Below are 17,246 nucleotides of genomic sequence, written 5' to 3' on the forward strand. Positions count from 1 at the left end.
CCCTTTCAATATAACACAAGACTCAAGGCCAAGCACTTAAAGGTGTCACTCTACTTACAAAGAGAAAAGTCCCAGGTACTGTTTCTCAAAACATGTCTGAAAGAAAGGCATTTACTTTGCACCAATAAACAAAAGTAAATAAAATTGAGAATTTTAAATCCCCACAAAAGAGGATAATGAACCAACACAGAATCATTCACGTGAATACTTTATATTTTATGTCAAGGTTCCATCACATCCTTTAAGTGGAACACATGTACTCTAAACACACTACATGAAACTCTGAAAACCAGAACAGAAGCAAGCTCTTTTTCTGCCCAGTTTTAAAAGCAAACACAACTCCTCCATGAAGAGCCTGTTTACAGTCCATGTTGTAATACTTACAAGTCGATGCTCTAATAGTTGGATTTTTTCATCTTTTTTCTTTATATCCTCTTTAAGTTGTTTTATTTCATTTAATAAATCTTCATTCTGAAATATGAAAAAGTACTGTTACATAAAATATTCTAATGAGAAGAAAAAAGTCAATGAAGTCAAATAATGAATGGATTATTTGTTCATCTAAGAGGAATTCTACTAAAATTTTAGAAAGATTTCATGGATTTCATGATCTAATGGCAACTGACATGCAAACAATGGGCAAAAATGGAAGTAATAGTCACCAAGTTCTCATTTGAATTAGCATTTATGCTGATCTTGGCTACACAGAGATATATGCTGTTATTCGTTTGCATTAACATAATAAAAAAACTAGGCCAAAGGTCATACAGTAAAGGAAATCACCATGCAAAACTAACTTCAACTAAAATTTCAAAGAACACTTACAAGCAGCCTGTCAGAAAATATCAAGTGCAGGGCAGACAAAAAGAACGTTGAAATTAATGTCAGCATAAATTTCAGATTGGCTCAGAAGTCAGCAACAAATAAATATGCCAGACGAGTACCAGGGAGTGTTCTGCAATGAGCCACTTTCCTGACAAGCACTGACCGAATTAAAGTGAAAGGCACCAACCAAGTTCACCACCCAGACATATTCAATACTATAAAATGGAAGCTCTTGTTGAGTTAAACAATATTCTGATGACATTTCTAAAATGGCAAGTACTGTTAATCTATCCTTAGTCCATTTTGTGTTCTACTACTCAATTATCCACATATATACATATACTGAGGAAGTACTATAAAAATCAGAATGAATATTTTCATGAAGGAGTTTTCTAGAACAAAAACAGATAAATAAATAATAATTATGCATTGTTACTAAGCAAAACATGTCACTTCCTTCAGACACAAACAAATTTAGGGTAGATAAATTAAAATACATAACATACATGTAAGAAATTGTACTTTTTAATTTTTTAAATGCAATTATTTTGATAAAAGATCACAAATAAACATTAAACAAAGGTTTTTTGGGATATGACATAAGTCACCCAAACAACAGGAAAAATCACAGGTTAATTAGGAAAGACTATAAAAGCTGGACTTAAAGATAGTTTAGGAAGAAAAATCTCATAAATCAAGAAGAAAAAATATAAATTAGAGAACAGGAAAGATACATGGATATACTAAGGACACATTTCTACACTGTAAGAAAATAAAGGCACTAGAATTTGATGCATATATCTCATTATACAAAATCCTAAACCAGCTGAATCCCCTCCCAGCCTTTATCCAGGTACACCTTCCTCTCTTCCCCCCCTCCCCTCTGGAGACACAAGATCTCCCCAGAGCTGCTCCCTTGCACGCTGGGCCTGGTCTGTGGGCTCGGTCCCGCAGGGGCAGCTCAGGTGCTTTGAGAGCCTGTCTGAGGACAGGCAAGCCCTGTCTCAGCTCAATCACATTCCTGGCCAGCAAGAGAGAATGAACTTCTAGCAGACTTCCACTGGAGGTGGGGTGAGTTTTCCCCTGGCCAGAGGGCTCCCTCTAGGAGGAATTCAGCCTTTCCCCGCCCCCCTCGACAATCTGGTCACCAGGCAGAGGCGACTCCTCCCTGCGGATCTCTCCTGAATCCCCTCCCAGCCTTTATCCAGGTACACCTTCCTCTCTTCCCCCCTTCCCTCTGGGGCCACAAAATCTCCCCAGAGCAACTCCCTTGCTCGCTGGACCTGGGTTGTGATTACAACCCGGTAGTAGGGAGTGCCTGTGTGTCAATAGACTGCCTGAGGAAAGGTAGGCCTTCTGTCAGTGAATTCCCTGCCCAACAAGGGAACCTGACCTGGTACTAGAAGATCCAGTAGAGAGTATTTGAAGGAAGAGATGGGCAGACGCCAAGGCAAGAACTCCTCCAACAATCTAAAAAACAACATGAAAACACCAGAACCCAATGACCCTACAATAGAAGGACTTGAACCTCTTAATTCAGAAGAAGCGGGAAAAAATGCCATTATTAAAGAAAGAATATTAAGAGCTGCAAGGGAAAAAGGGCAAGTAACTTATAAAGGTAAAACTATCAGACTCACACCGGACTTCTCTATGGAAACCATGAAAGCCAGAAGGTCCTGGATAGAGGTACTGCAGAAACTAAGAGTCCATGGATGCAAGCCCAGACTAATATACCCAGCCAAGCTATCATTCACTATCGGAGAAAACAAAATATTCCAGGATAAGAACAAATTTAAACAATTTGCAGCCACAAACCCAGCCTTACAGAAAGTAATAGAAGGAAAATTGCAACCAAAGGAGTCCAACATTGCCAGCACTGCTTACAATAACTCAGACATCTAGCGACCCTTCAAGAGCTTGACTCAAAGAAGGGACACATACAAACTCTATTAATCAAACAAAAAATAATAATAACCGGAGTCAACAACCACTGGTCATTAATATCACTTAATATTAATGGACTCAATTCACCTATAAAAAGGCACAGACTAAGAGACTGGATACGAAAACAGGATCCAACATTCTGCTGTTTACAAGAAACACACCTCAACCACAAAGACAGACATTTACTCAGAGTAAAGGGTTGGGAAAAGGTTTTTCAAGCAAACGGATCTAAGAAACAAGCAGGCGTGGCCATTCTAATCTCCAACAAAATTGACTTCAAACTAAAATCAATCAGAAGAGATGGAGATGGACATTTTATACTCATAACAGGAACAATTCATCAGGAGGAAGTCTCAATCCTGAATATCTACGCCCCTAATATAAAGCCTCCTACTTATGTAAAAGAAACACTTCTAGAACTCAAGGCAGTCTTCAAACCACACACACTAATAGTAGGAGACTTCAACACTCCTATCTCTCCAATGGATAGGTCAATCAGACAGAAACCTAACAGAGAATTAAGAGAATTACTGGAGGTATTGAATCAAATGGACTTAACAGACATCTATAGAACATTCCACCCAAATAGGAAAGAATATACCTTCTTCTCTGCATCTCATGGAACCTTCTCGAAAATTGACCACATACTGGGTAACAAAGCAAACTTCCACAGATACAAAAAAATATTAGTAACCACTTGTGTCTTGTCAGACCACCATGGATTAAAGTTAGAATTCAAGAACAGTGCTACCCCCAGGAAGCCAACAAATTCATGGAAGTTGAACAGTCAACTACTGAATCACCCCTGGGTCAAGGAAGAAATAAAGAAAGAAATTAAAGTCTTCCTTGAATTTAATGAAAATAAAGACACAACATACTCAAACCTATGGGACACTATGAAAGCAGTGCTAAGAGGAAAGTTCATAGCACTAAGTGCCCAATTAAAGAAAACGGAGAAAGCACACATTGGAGACTTAACAGCACACTTGAAAGCTCTAGAAAAAAAAGAAGCTGATTCACCCAGGAGGAGTAGAAGACTGGAAATAATCAAACTGAGGGCTGAAATCAACAAAATAGAAACACAGAAAACAATCCAAAGAATCAATGAATCAAAAAGCTGGTTCTTGGAGAAAATCAACAAGATCGACAAACCCCTATCCAAATTAATCAAACGGCAGAGAGAGAACATGCAAATTAATAAGATCAGAAATGAAAAGGGGGACATAACCACAGACACAGAGGAAATTCAGAGAATCTTTAGATCTTACTACGAAAATTTATATGCCACAAAGTTGGAAAATGTAAAAGAAATGGACATTTTTTTAGATAAGTACCATATACCAAAGTTGAACCAAGAACAGGTGAACAATCTAAATAGACCTGTCAGTCGTGAAGAATTAGAAGCTGTTATCAAAAATCTCCCTACCAAAAAAAGCCCAGGACCAGATGGTTTCAATGCAGAATTCTACCGGAACTTCCAGGAAGAGCTAATATCTATACTCCTTAATGTATTTCACAATATAGAAACAGAAGAATCACTGCCAAACTCTTTTTATGAAGCTACAGTAACCCTGATACCAAAACCACACAAAGACACAACCAGGAAAGAGAATTACAGACCAATATCACTCATGAACATTGACGCAAAAATACTCAATAAAATACTGGCAAAACGAATCCAAGAATACATTAGAAAAATTATCCATTATGATCAAGTGGGCTTCATCCCAGAGATGCAGGGCTGGTTCAACATACGCAAATCTATCAATGTAATCCATCATATAAATAAACTGAAAGAAAAAAACCATATGATCATTTCATTGGATGCGGAAAAAGCATTTGACAAAATTCAACACCCATTTATGATAAAGGTGTTGGAGAGACTGGGGATACAAGGATCATACCTAAATATAATAAAAGCAATATACAGCAAACCGTCAGCTAACATCAAATTGAACGGAGAGAAACTCAAAGCCTTTCCACTAAAATCAGGAACACGACAAGGCTGTCCACTCTCACCATTCCTCTTCAATATAGTGCTTGAAGTTCTAGCAATAGCAATAAGACAACATAAGGGGATCAAGGCGATTCGAATTGGAAAAGATGAAGTTAAACTTTCGTTATTTGCAGACGATATGATAGTGTACATCAGCGACCCCATAAACTCTTCCAAAGAACTCCTACAGTTGATAAACACCTTTAGTAATGTGGCAGGATACAAGATCAACTCCAAAAAATCGGTTGCCCTCCTATATACAAAGGATAAAGAAGCAGAGAGGGAAATCAGAGAAACATCACCTTTCATGATAGCCACAAATAGCATAAAATATCTTGGGGTAACTCTAACCAAGGAAGTGAAAGACCTATTTGACAAAAACTTTAAGTCTTTGAAGAAAGACATTGAGGAGGATACCAGAAAATGGAAAGACCTTCCCTGCTCTTGGATAGGGAGAATCAACATAGTAAAAATGGCAATTCTACCAAAAGCAATCTATAGATTCAATGCAATTCCCATCAAAATCCCATCAAACTTCTTTACAGACCTTGAGAGAACAATAATCAAGTTTATATGGCAAAACAAAAAACCCAGGATAGCCAAAACAATCTTATACAATAAAGGAACCTCTGGAGGCATTACCATCCCTGACTTCAAACTGTATTATAGAGCAACAGTATTGAAAACAGCTTGGTATTGGCATAAGAACAGAGAAGTCGACCTATGGAATCGAATAGAAGACCCGGGTATTAACCCACAAACTTATGAACACCTGATTTTTGACAAGGGAGCTAAAGCTATACAATGGAAGAAAGATAGCATCTTTAACAAATGGTGCTGGCATAACTGGATGTCAACCTGTAGAAGAATGAAAATAGATCCATATCTATCACCATGCACAAAACTCAGGTCCAAATGGATAAAAGACATCAACATTAATCCGACCACTTTGAACCTGATAGAAGAGAAAGTGGGAAGTAGTCTACAAGATTTAGGCACAGGAGACCACTTCCTAAGCAGAACCCCAGGAGCGCAGATAATAAGAGAAACAATAAATAAATGGGACCTACTGAAACTGAGAAGCTTCTGTAAAGCAAAGGACACTGTCACTAAGACAAAAAGGCTACCTTCTGACTGGGAAAAGATCTTCACAAACCCAGCAACAGATAAAGGTCTGATCTCCAAAATATACAAAGAACTCAAGAAACTAGACACTAAAACTCTAATTAACCCAATTAAAAAATGGGGTACTGATCTGAACAGAGAATTCACTACAGATGAACTTTGAAGGGCTAAAAAGCACTTAAGGTCATGCTCAACCTCCTTAGCAACCAGGGAAATGCAATTCAAAACAACTTTGAGATATCATCTTACACCTGTCAGAATAGCCAAACTCAAAAACACCAATGATAGCCTATGGTGGAGAGGATGTGGAATGAGGGGAACACTCATCCATTGTTGGTGGGAATGCAAACTTGTACAGCCACTGTGGAAATCAGTGTGTCGGTTTCTCAGGAAACTGGGAGTCAACCTCCCTCAGGACCCAGCAATTCCACTCTTGGGAATATACCCTAGAGATTCCTTAACATACTACAAAAGCATTTGTTCGACTATGTTCATAGCAGCACTATTTGTAATAGCCAGAACCTGGAAACAGCCTAGGTGCCCCTCAATAGAAGAATGGTTAAAAAAGGTGTGGAACATATACACATTAGAGTTTTACTCAGCGGTAAAAAACAATGACATCTTGAATTTTGCATGCAAATGGATGGAAATAGAAAACGCTTTACTGAGTGAGGTAAGCCAGACCCAAAAAGAGGAACATGGTATGTATTCACTCATAAGTGGATTCTAACCATAATTAAAGGTCTTTGAGCCTATTATTCGTGATCCTAGAGAAGCTAAATAAGAAGATGAACCTGATGAAGATTATTTTGCTATCCGCCAGGAGGTAGGAAACAGACAAGAGTCCCAGGTAACCTCGGGTGCATGGGGGGGTGGGAGGGTTGTCGGAAAGGGAGAGGGTTAGAGAGAAGGGAGTAGGGGAGGATTGGGGAAAGATCGGGGGACTGGGATGGGGGGGAGGGAGGAAGGATGGATATGGGATCAGGCAAGTATATACCTCAACTAAGGGAATCATTTTAGGGTTTACAAGAGACTTGATTATAAAGGGGATCCCCGGTCCAAGGAGAGATCCCCAGATGGTTCTCTGGACAGAGGAGAGGGTGCCTGAACCGGCCTTGGCCCACAACCATACTGATGAATATTTTGCATGTCACCATAGAACCCTCATCTGGCGATGGATGGAGATGGAGGCGGAGAACCACGTTGGAACACTGGACCTAGCTCCCTAGGTCCAAATAAGAGGCAGAAGGAAAGAGAACGTGAGCAAAGAAGGCAAGGGCAGAGGAAACCTTCATCCGACGTCGGATGGCGATACAGATGGAGACCCATTTTGGAACACCGAACTGAGCACTCCACGGTCCAAATGAGGAACAGAAAGATGAAGAAAATTAAAAAAGTAATCAGGACTGCGAGGGATGCGAGCACCCACTGATACAAGGGAACTGATATAATGAGAATTCACCAAGACCTGTTGGACTGGGACTGAACGAGGACGTGATCCAACCAGATTCTCTGAATGTGGCTGACCCGGAGCCTTTATGAAAAGCCATTGACAATGACACTGGGACTTGCTTCCTCTGCATATAATAGATTTTGGCGCTCCAGTCTGTTTGGACTCTCACCTTTCCTGGACCTGGAGGGAGGGGGGAGGAACTTGAACTTCCCACAGGGCAGGAAACCCTGACTGCTCTAGGGGATAGAGGGGGAGAAGGAGAGGGAGTGGGGGGAGTGGGAGGGTGTTGGGAGGAGGGGCTGAAATGGAAACTTTTATAATTTAATAAAAAAAAAACAAAATCCTAAACCATACATATCACTAACAGTGAGGTGAAGTCATGATGAAGGATTTACTACATGTCAAGGGCAGTATGAGACCACATTCAAAGCCCCAACAAAAAAGCTTGCCAAATCTCACTATCACGTAAGTGGCAACTGTCGGTGAAACAGAAAATACTAAGCACTGTTTTACAGACACTGATGAGCAGGAACATATCCAATATAATTAAGATTATTCAAAACTGGTGTATCAGACCTAGCAGTCAAGGTACTGTTTGGACATTTACAAGTTAACAATTTGTTTTCCAAATAAAACATGACAAACAACTTGTTGGGACACTGTGAAACCACTATTTATATAGATATGACTGTTTTCTACAGTGTTAAAGAAAATGTGTCCCAGGTGACATTCAGGTGAGGTACACAGCAGGACAATAGGCACTACTCTGTGGACTGACACTTGACATCACAGGTATACTGAGTGGTTCTGTGTGTCAACCTGACACAGCTAGAATCATCAGAGGAAAGAGCCTCAGGCAAGGAAATGCCTCCCTGAGATCCACTAGAGGGCATTTTCTCACTGAGTGATCAGTGGGGGAGGGCCCAGCTCATTGTGGGTGATGCTATCCTGGGCTGCTGGTCCTTGGTTCTATAACAAGGTAGGCTGAGCAAGTCATGGGAAACAAGTCAGTAAGCAGTTCCCCTCCATGGCCTGTGCATCAGCTCCTGCCTCCAGGATCCTGCCCTGACTTCCTTCAGTAATGAACAGCAAAGCTGAAGCGTAAGCCAAATAAACCCTTTCATCCCCAACTTGCTTTTTGGTCATGGTGTTTTCATCACAGCAACAGAAACCCTAACTAAGACAACAGGAAAAAAAATATGCTCGTCAGGAAAAAGACTCCAAGAAAGTCTCGAAAATGAGTAAGAGGTCTGAAGGTAGAAATATTGTAAACATTGATTCCCATATAATACTCAAAGTACCACACAATAAAAAAGTGAGAACAAGCACAGCACAGAGAAATACATACAGTGGTTCTGCCACACACATGCTATAGTAAAAAATAAGAAGTAATTTTAGCTAAGAAATTAGGCAATGGCCACCATCAGAGAGGACCATGGCTGGCAAGCATGGCCTTAGCCAGGGGATGATAGATTCGAACTTGAAATGGCTTGGAGAGTTTAGAGGAAAACTTTAACAATGACAAACTAGGTTAGGAACTGCATCCAAGGCTTTGTGATACTCCAGATGAGAACAGAAGCCTGAACCAATAAAGAGATCACAGCCTTGAGGAGAGCTGATAATTTATATCAAGTGGAAGAACCCAAATCTGTGTTTTAGCTTAAGTGACATGACAAATGGTTATTAATCAGAAGAAATGGAGAATTCAGGACACAATAAACTTCTGTATCGCAGCTTAAATATGTAAGCGATAAATGTTTTACCTAGACACAAAGGGAATAGGAACATGAATTAACATCAATTGTTAATGTGTCTATCATGTAATACTAAACATATGGACAAATTAGAAATGAGAAACAGGGATAACAGAACAATGTAAAAAGCTGAAATTAGTTTTCTCTCTTCACATCAAATTCTTGAGCTTGTGTAGTGGTGCATCCTTATAATTCACAGGTAAGAGCAGAAAGATCTGGAGTTCATGGCTAGCATCAGCAACACAACATGCTACACAGCATTCTGGACTACAGAAGGCCTTGTCTCAAAATTAATTCTTTCTACAAAATCTGATAAAATCTGAGAAAATGTTTAATCTGTGAGAAAAAAATGTCAGTCAGAAAGCTGAAGAAAATTTAGATACTCTCTGGGGTCATCTAAATCACTGGTTTTAAACTGCAAACATGAGACGGTTTTCTAAATAAGCCACAATCTTCTGCAGATCTGCTGATATAGAACACTACTTCACTACCAGTCATGTGCAAACCCACAGCCGGAAGTGACTGAGCAATGACAGGTAGACACCAATGGAAAAGGCAGATTGGCAGCCCAATGTAACTACTGTGCTATATTCTTAGGATTATGATCGCTTCACATTTTGTCTGGTTCTTGGTGAATTACTCAGACATCTATAAGCAGCCTATGCTTCCCTGTCCAGTATTTCAGCCTAGGCCACCTAAATCATGAGGAAGCAGTATTTGTCACAGAATTCATAAGAATTTCTCAAAGTTCTTCTTTCTTTATATGACATTGCTTGTGTCATACCACAGAGCTGATCACTCAGTTTGGCTCTTCCATTGAAGACCAATGAAACAGAATTTCAGCCGATATACAGACCATGTACAATTAAGTGAGACTCAGCATTATGTTAGGTCACTAATGTTCAGAGATTATCTGTTATTGCAATGACTAGCAAACATGGGCAATTACAGCTTGGAATGGGATGTAAATGCCTTATCTTGGAAATATTAAATGAATCAAGAATTTCCGTGTATGTCTGAGAAATAGTTGTAAAAGCTATCCACTAAAATCTATAGATCATGAGAATTATAAATATTTCCAGTTAATTATTAAAACATGCAGATTCTATAATTAGATTTTCAAACATAGAAAGAGTAAACACATTAGCGAAATATTTCATCAATTCTATGAATATATGAAGTGCCTCCACCATTCTAATTTTATTGGAAACCTTATTTTGAGAATTATCATTCACTGTTATAAGCAACAGTAGCAATACGGGGGCAAATTACTTTCCAACTGACAAGGGATAATTTAAATTTAAGTATCATAGTGTTGGCAGAGGTTTCTGTCATACCCGGTCCTGCAGCTATTCAGTTCCAAGAAACACATAGAGGCCTATGTTAGTTATAAACTGGTTGGTCTATTAGCTCAGGCTTCTTATAAACTCTTACATCCTACATTAATTCATAATTCTTGTCTGTGTTAGTCATGTGGCTTGGTACCTTTTATCAGTGAGGCATTCTCATTATGCTTCCTATGTGTCTGGGTGATGCCTACACATTGAGCCTTTCCTCTTCCCAGAATGCTCCTATTCTGGTTGTCCCGCCTATACTTCCTGCCTGGCTACTGGCCAATCAGCATTTTATTAATCCATACAAGTGACAAATATTTACAAGGTACAAGACCATTGTCCCGCAGCCTCACAGGGTTAACATTTTAGTTTCATTCAGTAGCAAAGATTTGGAGAAAATCTGATTGTTTTCTCAGAATGCAAAGCTCTACGTTGACCTGTTTTCTGTAGTAGGAATTGATCTGACTCACAACCTATGGATGTTAAACAAGTATTTGGCCAATGAGCTTCACTCTTAGACATTTTTGTGGCAGTATCTTACAACACTGCAAGAGCTGGCCTTGAACCCACTGTGTAGCACAGGTAGACTTTCAAATCAGCTTAGTGATTGATGAGATCTATAGGCATGTGTCGCTGAGACCTGCTAAAAGCTCTTGGTTCTTAATACCTCTCTTATTCAAAACTTAAAATGTTATCACTATATTGTTTTATAGTAAAAACTTAGGAATCTTCAACATAACTCCCTAGCCATACCTTATATATCTGGTCTCCATCTTCTGGCTCTGGGCTGGATGGCAATGACAGCTCAACATCATGCAATGATCCACTTCCATCATGCTACCAGGAAAGAAAGGTAAAAAATGAAAGATTAATACGAAAATCTCCAGCATTCACTTGAACCACAATTGCCTCTAGCTCAAACACTGGCACAGAACAAAAGATGAAATTTCAGAAGTTCCTCTCACCTCTGCACCAAGGAAACAGCAGAACACTGAATGGTTAGAGTTAGGAAGGGACTATAGGAAAACATCCTGAAAACATTTAGAATTAACTCAGAAAAAAAAAACCAGAAAATTCAATTGAATCATCTTTGATTTAGAGTATAAACAACTCAGAAATAGTATTTTAAAACTCATTAAAACCTGGCCACAAAAATTATTTGATTAAATACTAGATACATGAGATCATGTATCACATGACTCTTCATAAGACATTTGATAGAAAGGCCAAATGATATACAGTGCTGGAAATCAGGATAGATACAGACAAAGGTACTGAGAGGAACATCGAGAGACATATAAGAGAAAGCTAGAAACCTATGTCTTAATGAGATGGTGCCATATAAACTTACATACTAAGTTCAAGCTTATGATCGGTACAACTTTAGTACTGAGAAAAAAATGTAAAAAACAAATATTTTTTCCATAAACACCATAATGTAAATTAAGTTCTAGTCTTTACTAAGCTGACTTACTAATTAAAAAAAAAAGTTCATGATTCATAGAGACAATCTCAAGATAAAACAGTGCAGAATGAGCCTGAGGTGATGCTGAGGAACTGAGCTGGAGAAGCGCAGCACAACTTCAACAGCATCAAGAATATTGCCCTCCTCAGTCACACATGTTCGGAGTTCACATGACCATGGACTTACCTGAACTGAGGCAGGGGTGTCTGTATACAGAAAGGGGGCACTTAGACTACTTGTTATAGATCATACTTATACAATCAGAATCTTTACGATGGGCTGAAGAACGTATATTTTGCAGAGCTTAACAAGCAATACAAATTGCAGTTAAAACTAGCAAGCACTTGCCAGATCCTCAGCACTGAATAAACTACATTTCTAGTAGTGATATTATAGACACCAAGACCTGAGAGGCAGTATCCTGTAACAGCAAAAGTTCTCAGAATTTGTGTGTGTGTGTGTATGAGTGAGTGAGAGAGAGAGAGAGAGAGAGAGAGAGAGTGTATGTGTGTGATGCACATGTGCCTACCTCAGGAAGGGCATTCATTTCTTTTGAGGCAGTCTGACTTGATGTGTCATGTCATTAGAGTACAGATGGATTCATATTGAGATGTGTCTTATAAAATTACCATTCCATTCTTACCTTCTTCCCTTTCTCTTTATTTTAAAACCATTTTCAAAATTTAATATTTTGGGGCTAAGGGGTCTGATTCAGTCAGTCAAACATTTGTCTTGAAAATACGAGAATCTGATTTTTGATCCCCAGTACCCTGCAATTTATCAATTAGGCTAGGGATAGCCTGCTCTCTCTGCCTTCCCAGGGCCACCACACCCTGACATTTTGCATGGGTACTGGGGATCAAGAATCTTTGGCCAGGTGTGTGGTGGCAACTACCTTAAACCCCAGCACCGGGGGCAGTGAGGCAGCCTCTACCAGGGCTATATAGAGGCCCTGTCTCAAAAACAGAAACAAACAAACAAATAAAAACTCAGGTTCTTTAGAAATTATGGAAGCATGTGGCACAACTGCCAAAGGTGAACTGGGAATGCAGGCCAAGACTAGTGCCAGGAGTGAAAACGTAGGGTCACTAAAATCTCTCAGGTGTTGATAATCAAGAGACAATCACATGCACACTTCTATGTATACAAATTTGAAAAGTTATATAAAATGGTGAAATTTCTCTAAAACTAGAAAGTTTTTAAACTTATCTGAGATTAAACAAACACCCTGTGTAAGCCTATAACTACCAATGAAAATGAAATTAAATTTTGAAGTTTTTAAAGCTTAAAGTGATCCTATCAGTCCACATCCCTGAAAAGACAAAAATAGTATAAGATATAATCAATATTCTTCACAACAAAGATGCAAAATTCTTTACCATAACACTGAAAATCAGATTCAACCTATCTAAAAAGCAAAATATATCATGAGCAAATGGGACTAATTCTATAAATGCACGGCTAGTTCAATTACTTAAAAGGAATGTAATCACATAACAAAAACAAAAGATCTCAGCACGCGCCTGTTATCTCAGCACACAGGACACTGAAGAAAGGGGTCAGAAGGCAGTCTGCGCTACACAGTAGAACTTTGGGAAGAAAAAGCAACGGTAAGGAGGACGATGACTGAGCAGAGATGGAGTGGGGAGACAGGTCACCAAATAAAGCAGAGTACAAAAAAGGCAGAAGTTATAAACTGGTGGTGTTATGTAATGACTCTACCTGTAATACTTTTGAATATACATTATAGCCTCAAAAACTTAACTTCTGCAGCCAACAGCAAACTGTCAAGCTCCTGTTCTAGGTTACAAAGGTACTGACACATCCTTAAGAATTTATTTCATACCAACACTGTCCTTATTATTAGGGTATTAAGATTAGAAGTCAATTTAAAAACCAAGACACCTTATATTCCTTTTTCCCCCAGACAGGGAGCCATGAAGCCCTAGCTACATTCAAACCTGCTGCATAGCTACGGATGGCCTTGAATTCCAGGCCTTCCTGACTCACAGGCAAAGCACCACCACCAAACCCAGGGCTTCAAGCATGGTAGGCAAGCACTCTACCAACTGAGCTGTCTCTCCAATCCCCAAGCTAATATTGTAAAAACTGGGGGAAACTAAATTGTTTCTACATCTTAAATTTTTAAAACTTTTGCCTTCTGTCTTTTAAAGCCTGCCAATTTAGACTTAGAAGATCAAAAGGGAAACGGGTTTTTACTTAGATCAAAGCACAAGAGATTAATGACCATCTACATACTCTCCACCTGAATTAATTAGTAAGATTAATTAGTAGGATCTCTCTTTTAAATAAAGACACAGTGGTAGTCTCTATTTAACCTTGACTACGATAAAAGTATCTGGGTCAAAATTAGAAAATATTTATGAGACATGTACAATCGTAAGGAAGAAAATTATACACGGATTGAAAACATTTTATTTTTAAAGATGATTTAGCAGTAAGAGCACTTGCCACCAAGCTTGACGACCTGAGTTCACTTCCCAGGAACCACAGAGCAGAATAAGAAAACAAACTCTTTCAGGTTGTGTTTTGCCCTCTGCTCTAACACACACACACACACACACACACAAACCAATAAATTAATTAATTCAATAACTAATACAAAGAACTTCACACATGATATTTTTACTCCACATTGTACACAAGAAGGCAATAACACACATTTATGTCAGACACTGGGGTGCTCTACACAAGCGTAGCGTACCAACTGAACAAAGCATAAGCAGTGCCCAAATATTCTGCATTTTTACCAAGTGAGGTACCAGCAGTTTCTTTAGACTTTGAATTCTAAATGTGCTTATAATGTTAATGTATTCATCAATAAATCATAAAAAAAGATGTGTTTTCAGACTGAGAGTTGAATCCAGGGTCTTGTTCCTGGTACGCAAGAACTCTCCCACTGAGTTACATCCCCAGTCCACACTGGCTTTTTATTAAAGATGAATACGCCTTCTCATCTAAAAGCATGAAAGGGTTACAGTCAGTCAGCCTTCTTCCAGTGTTTTATTTTTTTGAGACAGTGTGAAAGTAAACTTCCAGTGTGATACAGAACTTCCACATTTAACCACTGGAAAACCTGGTAACGCCATCTTACCCAGGAAGTTCTCCCATGAGTTTGCAAAACCTGGGGTCTTCCTATGACTTCCAGAGCAGCTGCAACAGACATTGACACTTGAGATAGTCAGCAGAAGATTCTGGGAGCTCTGAGTAGCCTCAGCAGACAAGCATCATCAGTGATGTCAACAAAGCCGCTTTGTGTTCAGACAAGCTAGAGCCAGCCATGGAGGCATCTCAAGAAGGAAGCAGAGGAAGGGGAAAGAGCTCCTTTTTATTTTCAAAAGTTGCTGAGCTGTTCGTTTTTAAGTTCAAAGCTATATGAACAAGTAAATCACCTTGAATACAATTCACAATGTCAACTAAGAATTTTGAGTACTAATGTCCATAACTGATCTGTAGTATCTAAAATCTAGTAGTAATTTAAGCAACATTTGAGAATGCAAAAAGTAGAAACTTTATAAAGCCTGATTTTCAGTTTTTCAGAAATTAATTGATCTTAACAGATGGTAGAAGTAATGCATCTTTTTTTATCTTTTTTTTTTTTTTTTTGGTTTTCCAAGATGGGTTTCACTGTAGCCAGGTAAAGCATCTTAAACAAAAGAAAAATACCTAACATTTAAAAAATATTAGAATGTTGAAATGTATGGAAAAATTTATCATAATATTTTAAGAAAATACTATCCATAAACCTTTGTTTAAATTAAATTTAACATTAAGTCTGATTAACGAATCTCTGAATCTGGACATGTCTTTTTCTATACTACCCTCCCCACCACACACATATACACTTAAAAACATTACTTTTAGCTAGGCATGGTCGTGCATGCCTATAATCCTAACATTCAGGGCTGAGCTAAGATATGAAGTTCACCAGCTTGGAGCACCTATGCATTGTTTAACACCAGTGCTCAAAATACTAAGAAAGGAAGGAAGAGAAAGGGAGGGAAGAAAACACACACACAAACACACACAATTTTTTTTCTAATTTTCTCTATTTGGTGTTTTAAAAACACTCAGCTCCAAGCAATCTGTTCTATCCTAGTGATGTGTACTATTTAGTGAACTCAACATTTCTTTTTAATTTTTCTTAGTAATACTTCAGTGCTTTTCTGTTTTCCATTCTCATTCACTGTTCTGTGTTAGTACTGTATCCTTCACTAATGGTTTATTTCCTGATTTTTGTCCACAAACCCATTAACATTTCTAATTTTGTACTCATTTTCATGAGTCTCAAATGCAAAGCTGCTAAGATAGTGGTTGCTTTAAGTATACACCTGTTTACCTAACTAATGTGGTGTTTTCTGTGGGGAGTGGGACATGACACACAGAATGAAGTAAACTTGCTGTCACGTCCAGCTACTCCACATATGCATACAAGATATGTATATATGCATATATTTATGTATACATCTGCAATCATAATGACAAGTTCCACTAAATAGTGTTTATTCTTACTGCATGCAATGGTCAATAATTTTATATTGGCTCACATCACTAAAGACAGAACCCATTTCAACACTCACAGCTAGGTTTAACCTATAGTTTTATGAATAACGCACTGACTTTAATGTCGATATTGTCACAGTCTTTGGCATTCAAACAGTACTTGATAGAGTATGAAGAGTGATAAAGTAACAATTAAAATAACCTTAAAGTAAGCAGAGTACCCTCTGGGGACATCTATGTAACAAGGTAGGCAGCTCAAGCAAACAATTACAATTCTCAACTTTTCACACTATAGCAGGCCCTAAGACCTTAGCACAAGGACGGCATGATGGAAGTACCATTCAGGCCTTGAAATCCAGCACGTCGACAGTAATATGTGCCAAAGAAGAACAAAGACCTAATCCAGCAAAGACTATGGTTCTAGGAAAGATCCTAAATGTCCCATCCTTGCTTTCTGGCTTCTGTAGTTCTATTTCTAATTATATATTCTTGCTGAGATGTGTCAACCTAGGATGTGGACTTTGTACTTAAATGCTCAACTTGAGAAAGGTTCAGGACTTCACTCAGGTCTGAAAACCCAGGATTGTTGCCAGCCAGCTAATGAAGACTCTATTGTATTGAACCTGTATCTGAATAGTCTTCTCTGGTGTATATCTCACCAGAACTGCTCACAGCAATCAACATATTCAATGCAATCCCTATCTAAATGCCAGAGACTTCCTTCAGAAAATTAGTAAATCAATCCTAAAATGTACATAGAACCAGAAGTGCCTGGATAGCCAAAGTAATTTTGAGCACATGCTTGCTAGTAGGAAATATACTTTAA

The 17,246-nt window shown here is 38.6% G+C and overlaps 1 protein-coding gene across 7 annotated transcripts in view; it reads right to left on the reverse strand.

The window, feature by feature from the left end:
* Ccser2 (coiled-coil serine rich protein 2) overlaps positions 1-17,246 on the reverse strand; it is a 117,451-nt gene that overhangs the window by 25,818 nt on the left and 74,387 nt on the right. For all 7 annotated transcript variants that reach the window (XM_087906272.1, XM_048420781.3, XM_048420782.3 and 4 more), the window contains 2 exons: positions 11,185-11,268; positions 385-471 (listed from right to left, as the gene is read on the reverse strand). In XM_087906272.1, coding sequence (XP_087762398.1) covers positions 385-471; positions 11,185-11,268 — 171 coding nt within the window. The remainder of the gene's footprint in view (positions 1-384; positions 472-11,184; positions 11,269-17,246) is intronic.

This window comes from Myodes glareolus, chromosome 5, assembly GCF_982192425.1.
Source record: "Myodes glareolus chromosome 5, mMyoGla1.1, whole genome shotgun sequence".
In the NCBI taxonomy this organism is placed as follows: Eukaryota; Metazoa; Chordata; class Mammalia; order Rodentia; family Cricetidae; genus Myodes; species Myodes glareolus.